Source organism: Squalius cephalus, assembly GCF_949319135.1.
Source record: "Squalius cephalus genome assembly, chromosome: 2".
In the NCBI taxonomy this organism is placed as follows: Eukaryota; Metazoa; Chordata; class Actinopteri; order Cypriniformes; family Leuciscidae; genus Squalius; species Squalius cephalus.
In genome coordinates, this window is record NC_137123.1 from 10,885,804 (window position 1) to 10,906,546 (window position 20,743).

General features: G+C 37.1%; 2 protein-coding genes and 1 long non-coding RNA gene across 4 annotated transcripts in view; 2 read left to right on the forward strand and 1 right to left on the reverse strand.

Moving 5' to 3' along the window:
* Window positions 1–5,322, forward strand: part of LOC307152397 (glutathione hydrolase 1 proenzyme-like) — a 41,522-nt gene extending 36,200 nt beyond the window's left edge. Inside the window, exons 10-11 of the mRNA XM_079860987.1 lie at window positions 3,352–3,542; window positions 5,262–5,322. Coding sequence (XP_079717113.1) covers window positions 3,352–3,542; window positions 5,262–5,265 — 195 coding nt within the window. The 3' untranslated portion in view covers window positions 5,266–5,322. The remainder of the gene's footprint in view (window positions 1–3,351; window positions 3,543–5,261) is intronic.
* A 613-nt stretch (window positions 5,323–5,935) lies between these two features.
* Window positions 5,936–20,743, forward strand: part of LOC307152212 (protein NLRC3-like) — a 29,536-nt gene continuing 14,728 nt past the window's right edge. For both annotated transcript variants that reach the window (XM_079860642.1, XM_079860644.1), the window contains exon 1: window positions 5,936–7,093. The gene's annotated coding sequence lies outside the window, so the exon portion shown is untranslated. The remainder of the gene's footprint in view (window positions 7,094–20,743) is intronic.
* LOC307152872 lies at window positions 19,114–19,810 on the reverse strand. The gene is made up of 3 exons (XR_013820076.1): window positions 19,768–19,810; window positions 19,487–19,560; window positions 19,114–19,166 (listed from the first exon to the last, which is right to left on the reverse strand). It is a non-coding gene; the product is annotated as an uncharacterized lncRNA (long non-coding RNA).

Below are 20,743 nucleotides of genomic sequence, written 5' to 3' on the forward strand. Positions count from 1 at the left end.
TGCAGATGATTTTATCTAAGGCGACTTGAATGAGGAATAGAACAAGCGATTCACCAAGAAGAGGCAAACAAACACAAGAATAGTGCTAAAAACAAAACAAAGTAGTAGACATTTGCAGTAGCATAAGCTATGGTAGGGAGGGGTTAAAGGTTTTTTTTAATGATGATGAGGTTAAGTTCTCACGGAAGAGATGAGTTTTCATCTGTATTTTGAATGTTGTCAGGGATGCTGCATTCCAGTAGCCTGACAAGCAACAACTCTGACGTCATTATGTTAAGCCCACCCACTAACCAGTTAAAGCTATACACGATGTGACTGGCCTGACTAGAGTCTGTTTTTTCCAGCTCAAAAGCCAATGGAGAGTTGCTAGACGACACTGGCTGCAAAATAAAATTTGCTGCCTCTAAGGTGCGTCTATTTCATAGTTATGGAGCCTTCACGTGCTATGGTAATTATGGTAAATACCAAAATGCACATGAACACCCCCTCATGTGGTATTTTCCACTGGGCAGCTCGTAGAATATTTTGATGCACGAGTTGCCGAGATGAGATAACCTTTGACCTTTTCAAAATGGCGGAGAGCAACACAAGAGTCGTGAATGGTAAGCATTGTACACAACTAAACGTTTTTTTGCTACTGTTAGCGGATAGTTTTGTAGCCTATACAATGTTATGTCATTAACAATTGTAATATAATGCGTTAACACTCAGTGTCAGTTTTAAAAATACCGTTATGGTTTGGTGTTACCTACCCAGAGCAGATGCTAGCTAGCAGTCAATAGGAGCCTCCTAGTAATGAGCGGTCAGGCAATTTACTCACGTGAATGTATTTTGTCTGTAGTGTACATCTTTTCCCATTACTACAACAAAAGCACTTGAACACAACACACTGATAAATACTAGTTCACAAGTGGAAAATATCATCTTTTCCATAGCACGTGAAGGCTCCATCAATTCAGTTAATTGTCGAAGTTACTTGAGACACTGATGAGCACCTGCTGTTAACAAGCAGAATCACTAAAGGAAAGAGGAACGAGAAGAACAGAAAAAAAGATGAAATCAAGATAAAATACATTAAATCTTAGCATAAGATCTCAGCAGAGGAGGATTAAACAACTCCACAAACAGCTTCACTTATTACTAACCAGACTGACTTTATTTCTGACTGACATCAACAGATGATCTTATTTAAATGTTTGATTATTATATCTTTGTGATTTGACATCCATAAAATATGAAGGATTTTAATAAGTTTATGCTCTGAATCTATTGAACTTCTTAAACACCCAGGCACACACATGCATCAAGAATCGGCGTATGAATCTCAACAATGGTGACAATCAAAAGTTTCATGCTGCAATGCATGTTCAGCATAGTACAAAACAATCGTCCATGACTCCCAGCATGCATTGCAGCATGAATAAATTATGCAGCTTTCATTTTCTTTAATTTGTACTTTTTGCTTTTATTTTTGCTGTTGGTTTTGCGTTGACTTTTAGGAGCGTGTTTAGTGATGTTCAGATTTGATGTTATATTTTTTGTTGATTGTCACCATTGTGGAGATTCATTGGCTGATTCTTGATGTCTCTGTGTATCAAACTGTAAACACAGTGAAAATATTTATAAAGAATAATGAGTTTAAAAATAATTTTTCATAACTGATTATGTAGCACTGTTTGGTATTTTGCTGTAGTTTTCAGTGTTGTAATACTAATTAAGCTATTATATTTAAAAAAAAATATATATATATATATATTTAAAATATAATATTACATTAAGCTATTATATAAAATTTTGCTGGACCTCATGCTGCAGTGACACTGGGTTTGTGATGTGAAAATATTAGTGGAACAACATAATTGTTAGATTAAAATACCTCAGTGAATCAGTCTATTTCATGATGATTATAAAACCATCAACAGGTAACAATCATCACCTGATCTCATTTCACTATAGCTTTCTTTGCAGCTGCAAATGTGTTTGACAAACACACTGTCACAGCGGCCAAAAATGATAAAATAGGAGTTCAGAGCGCAACTAATGGAAACACTAATCACTCTTATGGTGACTTCAAATGAAACATTAGAGTTAAACCTCTGTTAATTCTCAATAAAAACTTCTGTAGACGTCTGACAGAAATAAAGTCAGTCTGGTTAGTAATAAGTGAAGCTGGTAATGCTGTTTGTGGAGTTGTTTAATCCTCCTCTGCTGAGATCTTCACAGATTTAATGTCTTCTTTTCTCTTCAGTTGATTTCATCTAAGACTGTGGCTGAAGTCAGTTGTAGTTCTTGTGTTTCTGCTCGTCTCTTTTTCTGTTCTCTTCTTTCTTTCAGTGATTCTGCTTGTTAAGGCTGAGATGACTCCATATTTAATATACACAGACTTTGTGGCTACGATAAGGTCCAGTTCTGGTTTAATTCTTTGCTCTTGGCTGACATGTGACATTGCTATGCAGAGGTGTAAAGTCCTAGCCTGACTACGTCAGACTTCGTACTTCCGCTCAATTTCAGTTTGCTTCTGTACTCAGTCTGAGATAGCGACCTATCTCCCCGTTTTCCTCCAGGCTTCAAAACAGCCGGCCAATCAATGAACAGAGGGCGGGCTGAGAGCCGTGACGTAGACACTGATTGTACCGTGGATGCGTAGATTTTTACTTCACATAATCTGCAAAAGTCGCGCACAGCCATGTTCACTCCGGTATTTCGCTCGATGGTTTTGTTTTCGCATCATACATGTGTTTACAGTGGAAGTTAACACACGCGCATAACACACGTCATAACCAAACTTTATGTGATTTGGCTTACGGGTAACCAATGATTTTAAACTTCAGACAAGCCCCCCACCCCCTGCGAGAAAGAAAACGCTTTTCAATTATGCCCTCACAGACTCTGTCTACGAAGCAAAGCGAAGTAGCAGAGTTTGGTATTACCAGGCTAATAAAGTCCAGGTTCAGAAAGTAAAAGTCCTCCTCAGTATTTTGTTCCAATCACCTGGATTTGCTAATTCAGCAGGAGAGAGAACTAATTAGTGAAATCAGATGACTGAGTTTATGGGTGGAATAAACATATGGCAGGACTTTCTGCTTTCTGACCCCTGGACTATACATCTTTATAAGTGGTGACATGACACACAAGATCTCAAGACACATGCAGCCAGTGACATCATACTCATGTGATTGGATCATGTTGTGATTGTCATGGTCAGAAGGTGAATAAACAATGTCAGAATTTTCAGTTTAGAGTCAACTTAAACTTTAAGCCGACTCACATACACAGGAGTAACTTATGTTATAACAGGCATTATTTTCTCTGAGCCTTTCACTGTTCCTATTTTCATGAATTTTGTCACAGATTGTTTTACAGATTGTCCAAAATATGACCTCAGACGACTTTGCTGACGGTATCAGGGCAAAGATTAATGATAGCATCAAACAAGTGAGCTACGGTTGCTCTAATGGGAGGGATGACTCTGGGACATCTCACCTGTCAGTCATTGATAAATATGGGAATGCAGTGGCAGTCACCAGCAGTATCAATGACGCGTAAGAGAAATATATATCAGTGTGTCTTAATCAGAGGTGGAAAGTCCAGATTCAGAAAGTAAACGTATTTTGTTCCAGTATTTTGTTCCAATCACCTGGATTTGCTAATTCAGACAGGAGAGAGAACTAATTAGTGAAATCAGCTGTGTGAGTTCATGGGTGGAATAAACATATCAGGACTTCTACTTTCTGACCCCTGGATTACCCACCTCTGCTGATAACGACGGAACTTGCGAACATTGGCTAACAATGCTTTTGGGAAACACACCCCAGATTAGTTCTTAAGACACAGTCTTAACAAAATGGCATTGTTCATGCAACTGGCACCTGAACTGGATCTGACTCACCCAGTTACAGTTTGTAAAACATAATATATCTTATAATTACAATATATAGGTCCAAAACTGCAGCTTCAGACAGCAGACTTCTCACTATACAATTTGTTTAACTGTTTTTTTTTTATATAAAACAAAAAATGTTTTTTTTTTTTTTTTTAGAATAATTTGCATAGTCAATCATCTGCAATCATCATGAGTTGGAGGGAATGGCTATGTGTCTTTCACAAACTGGTTGTATAGCATACACTACGAAAATAATGAAAGCATAAAGTCTTTAATTTATAATCCACATAGAGAAGGTGAAGGCAGCAACAACCATTAAACATTGACAAGACCGGACAACAAAGAACATAAACACAGTAACTTAAACACAAGAGACAAACAGAGGTAATTAATCAAACACAGCTGAATAGAATGATGAATCAAATCATAGCCATAGTAACTAATAATGAACCTGTCAGGCAGTGAGAAAACAAACTCAAACTCAACACAACTGTGACGGTCTCTCAGCAGGAGAGCATTAATAGATTCATCAACTGAACTCTAGTCCCACTGGCTCTGATAAAATCAAACATGATGGGAATTGTCATTGTATGTCAACTTCCTTCAGTACATCCTTGATATTATCAGAGCCAGTGCAACCGGTTCTCAAGGCCTTTTACTTACTAAAAAGCTCTTTGTTAAACAAAGCCTTGTCCTTAAGAATTTCTTTCTGGGATTCAACTAAAATGAAATGACTAATAAAATATGAAGCAGAGACTGAACTAAATTGTTTATTTAAAGTAGATAATTTTGACATCGCCTACAAAATCAAGTTGTTTCATAGCCAGTGGGACAAAGCCTTGAGAAATATTTATCAAACAATGCTGACAAGATTCACTCAAAATAGTAAAATACCACACTTTTTTCGTTAATTTGATTCAATTTAATTTAATTTAATTATAGTAATGAATTTTGATTCATTTAATTATATATTAAGAAGACCTCATTTAAAAGACAAAAACGTTAATGTACTTTTGGTGTCTATTTTTATGAAGCTCTGTTGCTTTGCTGTTTTTTTTTTTGTTTGTTGTTGTTGTTTTTATCATATTGTTGTCTGAATCTTTTTTGTGTTCTCACAGTTTTGGATCTAGGGTGATGTCAGACTCAACAGGCATTGTATTTAATAACCAAATGGATGATTTCATGGATCTTGATATGATGTGTGAGAGTGTAGAAAACAAAACAATAAAAAACAACTTAATTAAACCAGGTAAATAAATAAAACTGGCATGCCTTGAGTTACATAAACTTACTGTAAATGAGGCTATATTGTACTGTACACTACCTACTGCTGCATATAAATATAAATGTTCACATAAATACTAATTGTTTTGACAAGGTAAAAGGCCACTTTCATCAATGTGTCCCACAATAATATTGGACCAAGATAAAAAGGTCAAAATGGTGGTTGGAGGTGCAGGAGGGACAAATATCACCACCGCAGTTGCTCAGGTAACAAAAAACACTAACAAGAGTTTACATACTTTACATAACATGTCTACAGCACAGACCAGAAAGCAATTTGACATTTGATTATTCTGAATGATCATTCAGGACAATAAAAACATTTGCTTATATTGAATAGGTTGTGTTTAATAAATGAAGAAAAAGCTATTTTTCTTTTATCTAACAACCTTTTCCCCTCTCCTCTCCTCTCAGGTGATCATGAACTACCTGTTCTTTGGCTATGGCTTGGAGCAAGCTGTTACAGAACCCAGAGTTCAGATCAGGGGAAATGAGACATTTGTAGAAATCAAGGACTTAACTAAGTTTGAATTCTTAAAGGTTTGTCATCTCAATAAGATACACAAAGTCATAAAAGTGAGAAATATTCTAATTTTATCTCTGTGTTTATGAACTCAGGAAGTAATTAAAGGCTTGGAGCAGAAGAATCATGAAATAAAAAACCATTCTGAAATATCAGTGATCCAGGCGATTGTCCGAGAGGGGGAAACACTCTGTGCTGAATCTGAGAGGGAAGGCGGTTATCCTGCCGGATACTGAGCTCTGCTCCTGCGCTCATGCTGATGTTGTCAAACATGTGTTTGACTCCGCAAAACTGTCGTCTAGTGACAGATCAAGACTTGTTTGTTGGGGTGTTTTATGGGTGCCAATTAAACTTGAGCAGGAAATGTGCAAACAAGTATTCATAGTTTCAGCCATCCTGCATTACGATATCAAACTTTTTTATCAGTAGTATTCCAGCTTTTCCATTTTTATTTATCTTATTTGTTATCACTTGCATTATGAAATCTACTAAAAATATATATAAACTCAAAAAAATAAAAAAAATTTCCATGTTGTAAGCTTTAATTAAAAGAGTTTGATTGTTGTTAAGGAGTTGTTGCAAATCAATAAAGTATCCTGTCATCTTTAACTTTATAAAGTGTTGTTCTGCCAGTGTAACATTGGTGAGGGAAGCAATGGAAACAATACACAGCAAAATCCCCAGTGTTAAATTAACACTCCTCAGTGTACATATGTGTCCACACTACAGGGTGTTAAAAATTAACACTGAAGCAGTGTTGAAGTTAATGAGATAATTAAGTTAACACTGAAGCATCATCAAACACACATACAACATAATACAAAACTATATTATTACAGTATACTATGACATAATATAGGCCTATAAATGCAATATAAATTACCATACATTCATGTAATATATAGGTTAGCTACATCCTATTATGTAATACAAATATTTAATATTGATGTTAAAGATTGTATTTTGATGTTAAATTGTATTTTTATTTAGTTAATATATCAAACTTGAAGCCAATCTAAGTGGTAAATGTCTGTTGCCATGTTAATATTAAAATGAATGTAGTTTATTTTACAATGTTTTAACCTAATTTATTTATTATTTTATCTTATTTAAACATAATCATGATAGGTGCATTATAACTGTCGCGTCTCAGCAGTGACAGTATTTCACTCTCCACTTCCAATGTAGGCTATGTATCAATGTGCCCTTATAGCCTACCCTATGGGAGTTCGCACTGAACATGCACGGACTGGAATCTCACTCAGAGCACTGATGGGTGAAGGGAACACACATCGAGTCACCTAATATGTGAGAAAACAAAAGTAAAAGAAAAAACGGAAGAGACGCCAGTCCGGAGATATAAAACAAAAACCACGTGTATTTAACTCCGGGAGCCTGTTTAGGTGAGTTCAGATGTTTTAAAAAATTGTTTTTAAAAGTGGGTGGGGCAGGTCAGAGTTTGAGTTTTATTTGTCGACACAACTCATGTTTTGTCCTTATACTGTAGCCTAATGCATGTTGTTAGTAGCTGTTCTTATCAGTCAGTAAATATCAGCGTTTAATGCTATGGCGCTGGTGTTGAACTAGCGTGCTTGAGGAGACATGGGTTCTAATCCGCCCACGATTAGTTTATTATTATTTTCTCATTAAAACAAACAATGTTTGTTTTAATATTAGAAAATGTAGTTATTTGGTGAATGCAGGTAAAGTGGGCAACTTTTTGTGTAAACGTGTAATGTATATAAACTAGATGTTTGTTTTCCTTTCCTTTTCTATTAGATTCCATTAATTTTATAAGGCCCAGCTATAATATTTCAATTTGAATACAGTTCATATGATGTGTTATTTGCACCAATACAATTTATTTTTATATTTTTTTATTTTTTTGCATCATGCACTCCAGACAAATTTATTTTCAGGTACACTGGGCCGTCCTGGTTTACAAAAAAAGGTGCCTGTATCTAAATTAAGAATACATTAATTATTTACACATTATCAAACAAAGATATTCAATAAAATATTGAACCAACCCAAAATATGTAAAATTCATCAGTTCACTCAATACATGTGTAAAATTCTAAATAACTGATTGACATGAAATCTGAATATCAGAATATATACATTTTCTTTATTTTAGATGAACATTTTAAGCAGCCATGTTGATCTGTGTTATCAATGCAGAAACGTTTTCTAAAAACACCTGCAATTGCAATTGCAAAAAGAAAGTAACACAAAAAAGGGTCAAAGCTCAACTAAAGCAAACACTGATCTCCATTTTCAATAAATCATCAACATCTAAACCTCTGTTAATTCTTCTGTAGACGTCTGACAGAAATAAAGTCAGTCTGGTTAGTAATAAGTGAAGCTGGTAATGCTGTTTGTGGAGTTGTTTAATCCTCCTCTGCTGAGATCTTCACAGATTTAATGTCTTCTTTTCTCTTCAGTTGATTTCATCTAAGACTGTGGCTGAAGAAAGTTGTAGTTTGTGTTCTTATTTCTCTCTCTTTCAGTGCTTGTTCACAGCAGGCATTTGAAGGATTGAAAGAATGTTTCAGGAACATCACACTAACCTTTAAATAAAATTCTAGCAATCTTCTAGTAACATTTGTATGTTCTTGGAATGTTACAAATCAAGATCCTCTGTTAGCTGGGTTAATGCCTCTCATTCCTTCCTCATTCCTCATTTCTGTGCAACCTTATAAGTTAGAAATGAAAGTATTTTGTCATGTCTGTTATCTGCGGTCAAACACACCTATTGTTGTGAAGCATGTCGCCGTAAAGCAGCCCGCAGCCAGATTATTTTGATAGCGGCTGGTTCTGAAATAGATATGTCATGACAGCAACAGTTACTCACAATCACTTCATCTTTATTCATTTTGCCTTCAAAATAAAAGTATGAGAATGTTTTTGCAGCAATGTTTTATTTTGAGATGAATTGAGAGCTTTTAATTTGAAAAGTTCTGAAAGACATTCGAAAGAGCCTGTGGATCGCGTCGTTGCAGATAACCCTGCAAACAAGCCAGCACTGGCCCTTTACGGGCCCACTTAGGGCTAGCCTAAGGGCCCCCAGCGGGCTGCCAGCGCAGGGCCCATGAGAATTTGCTCATTGGCAAAACGTTGGCCCCTTAGCGCTGGCCCCGCACGGGCAGCCCTCACTTAGCCCCCAGAAAGCCCTCACTAAGCCCACACAGGGCCCGCACTATTAATTTACAACAATAAATCCGTTTCACTATAAATACTTTTCAGCTACTATAACTTATTTTATACATCTGAAATGAATGCAGTCACCACATAACTAATGTCTGTATTGTCAAAAAATGTACAGTAGTCAAAGGGATTTCAAATCAATGTATTTATTAATTACAAAATATAAAACATTCAATTCAGGTTAATACAGGTTAATAAAGCTAATTTAACACTCTGAAAGGGACTAAAAAATCTCTATACAAATATAAAATAATTCAAATAAACATAAAAAATACTGGTAACACTTTATAATAACGTTCAGTTGTAAGTCGTGTATAAGTGGTTAGTTAATGATGAACTAATCATTTACAAAACATTCATAAATGATTAGCAAGTGATATACTAACATTTTATGTATGTTTTGTAAATTCCATTACAAGTCATTTACAAGTGATTAGTAAATGATTAACTAATTATTTACAAAACATGAATATGCGTTCATAAATGATTAAAAAGTGATATGTTAATTATTGTATGTTTTGTAGATTAAGTTATAAGTCATTTACATTTGATTAGTTAATGATTAACTAATCATTTACAAAACATGACTATGCGTTTCATAAATGTTTAATAAATTATGTGTTTTTTTTGTATGTATGTAGCAATTAGAGGGTGCAGAAAGTGTTGTAAATGCCTTGTATACACGTACAGATCATTTGTAACAGGTAAGTAAGTGTTCAACACAATGTGTAAATGCATGAATAAATCATTTACAACACTTTCTGCATCCCCTAATCTTAAGTGTACACTATTCATCACTTGTAAATGTGTTACACATCATTCATAGATTACCACTTCAAGACTCAATAAGGCATAAGATCAACAAATCTTATCTACGAATGATGTGTAACACATTTTCCAAGTGATGAATAGTGTACACTTTAGATTAGGGGATGCAGAGAGTGTTGTAAATTATTTATTTATGCGTTTACACATCATCTATAACAGGTGTTGAACACTGTAGTGTGTACTGCAGTGTAAGTGCTGACTGGTGAGGGTATAGACAGCTGTCTTCTGTAGTGTGTAGTGTAGTGTGCACTGCAGTATATTCTCTGACACACATGGAGTCTTTAACCACTGTGCACCTGATGTGAGCAAAACATACAAAAAAAGGTGGCTCGCTGGAGGAGGGTGGCTCACTGGTGGAGGGTGGCTCGCTGGTGGAGGGATGGCTCGCTGGTGGAGGGGTGGCTCGCTTGTGGAGGGGTGGCTCGCTGGTGGAGGGGTGGCTCGCTGGTGGAGGGGTGGCTCGCTGGTGGAGGGATGGCTCGCTGGTGGAGGGTGGCTCGCTGGTGGAGGGGTGGCTCGCTGGTGGAGGGTGGCTCGCTGGTGGAGGGGTGGCTCGCTGGTGGAGGGGTGGCTCACTGGTGGAGGGTGGCTCGCTGGTGGAGGGGTGGCTCGCTGGTGGAGGGGTGGCTCGCTGGTGGAGGGTGGCTCGCTGGTGGAGGGGTGGCTCGCTGGTGGAGGGGTGGCTCGCTGGTGGAGGGGTGGCTCGCTGGTGGAGGGTGGCTCGCTGGTGGAGGGTGGCTCGCTGGTGGAGGGTGGCTCGCTGGTGGAGGGGTGGCTCGCTGGTGGAGGGGTGGCTCGCTGGTGGATGGTGGCTCGCTGGTGGAGGGTGGCTCGCTGGAGGTGGGTGAAATCAAATTAAATCAACAGTGCTTTATTTTTTTTCAGCTACCTTAGGTGTATTTAACAGTAGAATTCAAGTACAAAATTAAATGAACAAATATAACAATAAAACACTAGATATGTTAATTATTGTATGTATGTTTTGTAGATTAAGTTATAAGTCATTTACATTTGATTAGTTAATGATTAACTAATCATTTACAAAACATGACTATGCGTTTCATAAATGTTTAATAAATTATGTGTTTTTTTTGTATGTATGTAGCAATTAGAGGGTGCAGAAAGTGTTGTAAATGCCTTGTATACACGTACAGATCATTTGTAACAGGTAAGTAAGTGTTCAACACAATGTGTAAATGCATGAATAAATCATTTACAACACTTTCTGCATCCCCTAATCTTAAGTGTACACTATTCATCACTTGTAAATGTGTTACACATCATTCATAGATTACCACTTCAAGACTCAATAAGGCATAAGATCAACAAATCTTATCTACGAATGATGTGTAACACATTTTCCAAGTGATGAATAGTGTACACTTTAGATTAGGGGATGCAGAGAGTGTTGTAAATTATTTATTTATGCGTTTACACATCATCTATAACAGGTGTTGAACACTGTAGTGTGTACTGCAGTGTAAGTGCTGACTGGTGAGGGTATAGACAGCTGTCTTCTGTAGTGTGTAGTGTAGTGTGCACTGCAGTATATTCTCTGACACACATGGAGTCTTTAACCACTGTGCACCTGATGTGAGCAAAACATACAAAAAAAGGTGGCTCGCTGGAGGAGGGTGGCTCACTGGTGGAGGGTGGCTCGCTGGTGGAGGGATGGCTCGCTGGTGGAGGGTGGCTCGCTGGTGGAGGGATGGCTCGCTGGTGGAGGGTGGATTGTGCCATGAATGTGAACATATGTTGTCTGTGAATTTTTTTATATAATCTTTCGTGTGAAGAATGCTACAATTTAGCGGGTAGAAGTTTGATATGGTTAGACTTTGTGTGAGAGCACTTTGTGGACTACAACTCTTCGCTGCTTTCGACGCGTTTGAAACGTCAACACCACTCGCACTCGGACACTAGCTCACGGATCCCGCTAAACATGGCTGTGTCTGTGGAAAAGGAGTTTCCCCACTGTGTATGGGGAACTGAGGTTACGATAGTAACCCAGTAGTTTTCTCTCAAATGTTTACTTTCACTATACATCTCCCATAACCAACTGAATGCACTGTAGCACGATACTACCCAGACAGCAAACTGACTACGAAACGCATCCGCCGCGGAGGTACAGTGAACTCCGGAACGGATCCAGAAAGCGGATCCGAAACTGCGTCCACTTGCACACCGCGCCGGATCCGCCGCGGTGGCGGATCGCGGATCCGGTCCGACACCGCTGCGGTCCCTTTGCGTATCCGTACATAAATGGGTATGGCGAGCGGATAATGCCTTTTCTAAGTCTACCCTGAAGAAGGCGAAGGAGCAGTCTACCCTTCCGTCGCCGTCAGTCCGTGTCTATTTTTGAATGGGATTGATAGAGACGTCAGACGACAGACCGGCGGCGACGTCACGGCGGCGTCACAGTAGTAACGTATACCTTACGGCGACGTGGCGACGGCGTACGTGAGAAATGTATAAAAAATCATAACGTCTGAACCAGGCACGTCGCCTAATAAGACGCCTGATACACACGTCGTCCCTCAGTACGTCGCCTAATAAGACGCCTGATACACACGTCGTCCCAATCTAATGTTATTTTTCCGATGTTGATAACGAAAAGTGAATAGCATGAGTAAGATTGGATTTGCAATAGGCTATATCGGGAGACATGATTTTTGTTTTGTTTTGTAGGAAGCTTTTCTTTAAAGTGAATTTTTGTTTAATATTAAAGCCTCTTAATTTTAAATTTGTCATCACCCAATTGCTTGGATTTAATAAAAAAAGAAGCGAATATTCCATAAACAGGCTCTAACTTGTTGGTCTTTCTACAGCAGTGTTTCAATAAATGGTCTATCTTTTCTAGACAGAAAAGTTAACAACAAAGTAATAAAAATCTTTTATTTGCAAAATCTATCCCTGCCTCCAGATACAAATGGTCCCCCTTGTATGAAAATATTAATTGGAATAGAGCATGGAGTAACCCACATACATTTTTAATTACAAACAAATTAAAAGAAATATAATTTATTACCCCTGTAACAAGATTATCTCTAAATTTATAGCCTACCGTAGACGAAAAATGCAGCTTTTGCTTTATGGAAACGGAAACGTTAGACCATTTATTCTATAATTGCTCACATAGCTCTTCTCTGTGGAATGATATAGCCAATGTTTCATTAATGGCAACAACAATGTTTCAACAACTTGGCTCAAACATAGCCTACATTTATCTAATTTTGATATCTTCTTTTACTTTTCTGACTCAAATTTCTCTGTACAATATATAGTCGACTTAATCATTTTGCTTGGAAAATTCTTTATTCTTAAATCGAAGTTTATGAAAAACTACGGTGACGCATTGCTGCCACATACATATAATTTTTTCCACTCAATTATGTCGTAATAACGAGATCTTATGTCGTTTTAACGACATATTTTTCTCGTAATAACGAGATCTTATTTCATTAAAACGACACATTTTCTTGGCCTTATAAGGACGTGTGTAGTCATGTACAAAATATGCCTTTATCCACATAAAATTGATAGCCAATCATGTCTTTATCATACGTTCAAAAAGCTGAAGAAATAGCAGCCCCCAACGGACATTCATGTTAAAAGATAAAATTCTGTACACACCTTATTAATAGCAGATGAGCCCAGAATACGAACATTGTGTTTAATTCATAGACTGTAAAAAATAGGTTTAATTGCATATTAGGCTAAGCATAAAGAAAAAGCTTAATGTGGCTTAATAGGCTACTTCAGTGATAAAGATCAAATGCTGTACACACCTTATTAATAAACCATACTATCCTACAGAAAAGCAGATGAGCCCAGAATATGAACGCAATGCATTTAATTACACGTTAAGCGTTTTCCGATAGAAACCCTTTATTATAAAGAAAATAAAGGTGGCTCTTAACGTGGCTTTCTATGGGAGGATGGCATTGCGGTGCACAGCAAATCCTTTAAATGGTACTCAATGCAAAACAAAAATGAAAAATAAAAGTAGCCAATAAAATAAACAAATTATTGTGGCATTAATTAGCCCACAAACAATATTTATTTTAAAGACTAAACGAATTTGTTTAAAGAAAAAAAAACAGCATTGGGCGTTTATCTGTAGAGTGTTTCAGCCGCCCTTTTCAAACTGGCGCAATAAAATGCAACAGAATTTGATTTGTTAAACATGAAGGACTTATCAGTCTGGCATGGCCGCTCGCTCTAACGTTAACCTAGATAAATGTTCGCTATTATTAAGCGCATATCCGAGTGTTTGTGCGGAGTGTGGAGCGCGCACTGCATGGCACACATGGACGCGCCGGTGCCATCACTCGCATTTTCCTATCAACAGTGGAAACAACTTAAATACTCCATTTCTGGTCATACAGAAAAGAATAATACATCAGTCGCAACTTTATTTGTGTAAACTCTCAACAACAAGAAAACGTTGTGCTTTTGTAAAAGAAAAGAAAACGAACGCGCTTTCATGATCTCTGTGAATTGGAGCGCATCTAAAAAATGAACCGAAAAACAGTTAGCCTCACAGACATGAGAAATATAACTAGCCTATCTATATAAAGTTTATAAATAAAATAAAAATGTCCACCAACGAAAGCAAATACGGTAGGCTGCCATCTGATTATGTGATCCTGTCCTTATGAAAGGCGCATTCATTAGCCTACTTTTGCCGGTGCTTTGCGGCAAGTTTTATGCGCTTGAGCGCGGAATAGCCATAGGCTATATACACCCAGGATTGAATATAAACGTGCGATTAGTCCTAATTGCTTAAATAAATTACTACTAGTCTAGAAAAATCCTTTAGTCTATGGCAACTCTAATCAATAGCCTACATTTAATATTTGACATTATTTAATTATTAATTTTATCCAGCTCTTTACATTAATTTAGTTGAGTTAGCATAATTAGTTCATGAACAAATAAAATAATAAAATAAAGTTTAAATTATACCGGTAACATTTCTATATAGCATTGCTTATTCCACCACACAAAGGACTGTTTATAAGGTGACAATCCGTTATACATGTGAAGATTGTATATGGCTGTATCTTGAAGATTTTTGTATTGTATCTTCTGTTATAAAGATGAAGATTGACATTTCGTTAATTAAACAAAATAAGAACACAATGTTGTAAAAAATAAACAACTTAGGCTATGTTCTGTTAGATGTGTTTTGACTACTTTTTGTTTAATTATCTCTAGGTAATGAAGATATAGCCTATTAACAAAAATAAATCTTAGGCTAGGCTATATATAATTAATATATTATATAAAAAAACTTATAGGCCTATATAAAATATATTTTTAAAAAGGGCCTCATTGATTCATTTTGCCTGATTGGGGGCTGTTACTATTTGCATAAGCTTTTTGAACGTAGAAGTGTGAAAAAGGATAGGCTGTCAATTTTATGTGGATTATAAAGGCAAAAAAAAAAAGATGTCGTGACATCTCATTATTACGAGAAAAATATGTCGTTTTAACGACATAAGATCACGTTATTACGAGAAAAGATGACGTTAAAACGACATAAGATCTCGTTATTACAACATAATTGAGGGGAAACAATAATATGTATGTGGCAGCAGCTATGCGTCACCGTAGTACTGCTCTTGATGTAAAGTGTAACAATTATCGTCAGTTATCCTCTTGCGCCCTCTGTTGGCATTTGTACATAATATACATATGTTCATTGTTTATATATTTCTTCATGTATTTTAATAGTGTTGTTAAATAAAATAAAATAATTAATTACTTTTAATACCCTACTTTATTTGAACCAATTATATTGCCTCATTTGTAATTATGTATTTAAGTCATACTAAAGGCTATTGTTCACTTCAGATCTATCTTTATGACCAAAAAATATATAGCCTAAATAAATAGTCGACACTGACAGCCCTAGTCTTGAACATTTGACCATGAACCTACATTGTTTTGCATTTTGTGACTAAACGACTATTTCCCTCTTATATTTTTTCATTGTTGATTTCTTGAAAATAATAGGCTATTAAAATACTTTCTTGTCACCTTCTCCTGTAAACAATATCGTGAATAGTTTCATTTTGTGTATTCGCCCATTATGGTCAACTGTGTAAATTAAAATTATTACCACCTTCAAAAGTAAAAACTCAGACTGACACATTCCAGAATATTATGTTTATAGATTACAATTAATGAATTTATCTGTTCAACTTTAAAGTTGTTGTTAATAATTGTGCAAAAAGTTGTGACTTTGATGGTGTATAATTTGCATAGCCCTCATATCCAGTAGAAAGTGAGTGAATTATTTAAAAAAAAAAAAAAAAAACTATGTTCGTAAACCATTCAGAGATGACATTAATGACATAGCCTACACAACTTTGTATACAATACAAAATTTGTATCAATGATATTTTCAATGTCATCAGAATACAAGAAAAGAATGATTGATTAGAAAGATAACAAAGGAAAGATAAGAAAAGCTAGGGGGGGGGGAAATAGATATTATTTTATTGTGATGCGACGTTGGAGTCATGCTGTGGTGAGACGTTGGTGTCACGCGTCTGTGATGCGACGTGCTGTGGTGAGACGTTGGAGTCACGCGTCAGTGGTGCGACGTGCTGTGATGCGACGTTGGAGTCACGCGTTGGTTTCACCCGTCTGTGGTGCGGCGTACCCCTTCTGTCACGTAAAAGTACACGACTGTAGACTTCGGTAAGTTATCCGTGGCATTATCCACTCGCCATAAATGGGTACATCCGCCCCGGCTTCGCTTTGGATCCGCGAATGAGCCGCATATCCGCTCCGGGTCCGTTTTGGACCCGGTCATATGCCCGGCCCGGGTCCGTTTTGGACCCGTTCATAAAATTCCGTCTACAATGCCACTTTTTTCCCCACACTTGATTATCTGGCCAAAACTATAGCTACAGATATATTTAAAATCTAATGGTGGACGAACATTAGATAGACTGGACTGCTCTATAAAAGCTTGAATAGTTATTAATGTATGTGCCTTTGAATAAAACATGAATCATTAAACATTAATAATTTTTAGCCAACTAACAATAACAAAATAGGTTATTACAGACTATAAATGTATTTACTAATTTTTTAAATAGTTTTATTCATGTATACATTGAATAGACATTACAGAAAAAAATGAAATCAACCATGAATTGTACCAAGAACATCATTTTATTTAGTGAAAAACATTACACTAAAATGATAAAGTATTTTTTTTCACTACTGTTGGGTCAAGGTTTGCTGACAGGGGCTCCGGCTCCTTGAGCTTCCCCTATCTGATGCCAGGTTGAACCACCGGATTACATGTTTTGTAATGTCGTCATCGGTGGCGGCACAGGAGACATGGCTCTTTCTCACACCACCTGTAATACATAAGCAGATTTTCATTACATGTCATGAAATCACATTGAAGCTACCAGGTTGTTGTTTTTTAGAGGATAGACATAATTCTTTTTTTAACTTAAAATAATGTCAAGTCGTAACAGGGTGAAAGGCACTTCTGCCTCCGCTTTGCGGTCCTTTATCTGCTATAACCACGCTATGTAAGATTGCCAGATCGGGTCGCGTTTCTGTAGTTCTAATGAGACATAAGAAAACTACAGACTTTAATAGACTCCCTAAAGAATTTGGCACAAACACAAACAGAAGCTCAACTAAAATGATTAAGTGATTATAATTTTAACCATTATACAGCGTGACAAAAAAAAAAAAAGTTTTCCTTGAATAAAACTTGAATGCCCATAAGTTTAGTTGACTAAAAAAAGAACTAAACAAAAACAGGATAAGGTTGACTAAATATGATAAAAGTTAAATAGTAAATTTGACACAGGACTAAGCATGCATAAAAATAAAAAAGCTGACAAAATAAACTCTATTCGAGTCTTGTATCTAATGAGGTATTGCTCACCAGAGCAGGCAATACTGTCTGATCCACATCCCCCCCCCCCCCCCCGCCAGGTAGGTCTGTAGACTCTGCTTGCAGAAGGGGTTTGCTCTTCTGCTGGTCTCTGTGAACAGTGAGGCGAAGAAATGGGTGGAGGTGGAGCAGCTGTGCCGCTACTTAGGATAAAAGGTGGTGGTGTGATAACAGGAGCTGATGGTTGTGTTAAAAGTTTGCCTCTCTTTTTATGAGCATCTTCCTCCTCGCTCTCATCAGAGTCTCCCAAGAAATGACTATAAATTAGGGTGGAAAAAAACAAGCAGTAAACATCTTATTAATTACTCTTATTAATAATAATAATAAATGTAAAGCCTTCCTGTAGTTCAAACAGTAGAGTGTTGGCGCTTGCAATGCTAAGGTCATGGGTTCAATTCCCAGGGGAAGCAAGAACTGATAGGAATGTAAATGTGTACCTTAAAATGCAATGTAAGTTGCTCTGGATAAAAACGTCTGCCAAATGCATAAATGTAAATGTAATTACATAAACATTTTCACTGGCCTAAGAACTTAAATTGTAAATCAATGTAATTGGTTGAGAATAGTTTCTCTGAGAAACCAGAAAACATACTGTCCATTTAACTCTATTTCAGCTGGCTTTACGTGTGGTGGTTGTCGGGTTCATCATATCCTAACACTAAATTATGTTTTTGAGAAAATATAGAGGCCAAAAAGTTAATGTAAAATATAAAGGATAATATACGTATACTAACATCGGCTTTGGCCTTCTTTTTGGCCGAATCTCCTCCTCTTCCTCTTCAGACTGTAAATCTGATGTGTTGCAATTTAGAGCTTTCTTCAAGAGTTGTTGTGCCACAAAGTAGTCATCTAAAAAATAAATAGCCTACATGTTAAACTTCAGTAGACCTTCAAATTAATAGAGTAGAACTATAGACAACAGAACAATATGAGAATGTAATTAAAAGGATTTTCTTCCCATATAACATATTGGCAAAATACTTTGATATTTGCTTACAAAAGCCATTTAGATTATTTAAAAAGAAAATAGCATACCACATGACTCTGGCATCATATTTTTTCCAGTCAGGTCCAGGTTCCTTAGAATTTTTCACTGCCCCGTTCACTCTCTCATCACTTTTGTAGTTTGGCCAATAGGTAACTCCATCACTGTACCAATTTTGTGGCACCAAACATCCTTAAACGAGAAGGAAGTAACAAACAGCACCAGATAAATTTAACTTCCTGTTTCAAGAACAGGTCAGTATGTCTACCTTGGGTTATTTCACCAAGTGTATGGTGTAATTGCATATGGGTCACTTTTAAATTAAAAAAGCTGGTCCAAAAAATAAAAGAAATTCAGATATGGTCAACAAATCAGAATTGGGCATCAAGACCTGCAGTATAAATGTGGCCTTACTGAACTCAATTGAATCAACAATGAACTGTCAACTTACAGTGAAGTTGCTGAAGAACTTACTGTCTTAAGGTGGAGCTGGAGACAGGTACAGTTTTTCTATTCATTTTATCTAAAAGAAACGTAACAGAAACACAAAATACACATTTCAACTAGTGAGTTGTGGAAAATAACCAAAATTTTGAGTGTTTTCAAAAATAATTATACAGCAGGGCTCGACAATAAGGACTGCCTGATGGCCCGGGGCCAGCGTGAAAGATACTTGGGCCAGTTGCAGGAACTTTAACCTGCCCCATTGGGCCAGTGCTGCATCTTCAAGTTGATAATTTGCAAATTTTTAAGCCTTGACAATTGAAATGCTGTAGTGTGGATCAGTGTCAGTATTTGACAACATATCTGGCTAAATCAAGTTAGAACAGTATTAAATCTTACTTTACTCTGATGTCAGGAAAAGATGAAACTCCAAAATAAGACTGGTGGCACTTGAACAAACTGTGAACTGTAAGCTGCAACAGAACACACACACATGATATGATATGAAATAATTATCTGAAACAACATTACATGGGGAGGTGGTGGAGAATATATTTGTCATGATGTAAACAAAAATGGACTCAAACTAACCAAACCAGTACAGTATTAAATGCTGTAGTGTGGACCAGTGTCAGTATTTGACAACAAATCCAGTTGGAACAGTATTAAATCTTACTTACTCTGATGTCAGGAAAAGATGAAACTCCAAAATAAGACTGGTGGCACTTGAACAAACTGTAAGCTGCAACAGAACACACACACACACACACACACACACACACACACACACACACACACACAGTATCATATAATATTAATTATTTTTTTGAAACAACATTACATGGGGAGGTGGAACTGTCAAAATGTAAACAAAAATGGACATGTTATACCAGAAATTCAGTGAAAAACGTAAGTTGGGTAACTTTAGGCCTAACATGATAATATTGCCTGACATTTTAACGTTACTGGAGGGGAGAAAATACGCGATCAGGGTGTGATAAAAATCCGGACAGCTAACGTTAATTAAATCACCTAACCTCCCAGACAGAAAGAATATACCATCCAAATAGCTTTTTACTCAAAGTTATTAATTATCAAATACATTTTTACTCAAATCTACGCTAATGACAATTTGCTAACTTCGTTTGCCACAATCATTTCAGAAATAAAATCATCGGTATGTTGAACGGTATGAACGGTAATGTTTTACAGCTAAGTAACTGTACAAATAAAGCATATTTGAACCATTCTTACCGTGTTCCGTGCTTGTCGACCTGCCGGTTAGCTTTTCCACAGAGCGGAGAATGATTCTGTGACGATGGCGACAGTTGAAATTAGGCGCGTTTGGTCAGCGGGTCCGCCCAGCGTCTGTAGCGAGTCCGCGAGGTGACAGTGCGTTAGGGGGCGGGGCACATGTTAAGGCGCGTCCGAAGTGCGGATCCGTATGTGATCCGTTCTGGGTCCGCCGATTAAAACCGCAGGCGGGGCCGATCCTGGAGGCGGGGCTGATCCTGTTAGCGCAGCGAAAACGAATCTGACAGTCAGGCGGATCTGGCGGCTTGAGGGCGGGTCCGCCACGGACTCCTTTGCTGTGTGGGTACCATCTTCAAAAGCAGATCGTGGAGCCATTTAATCGTCCACGTTCAAAATTCGTGT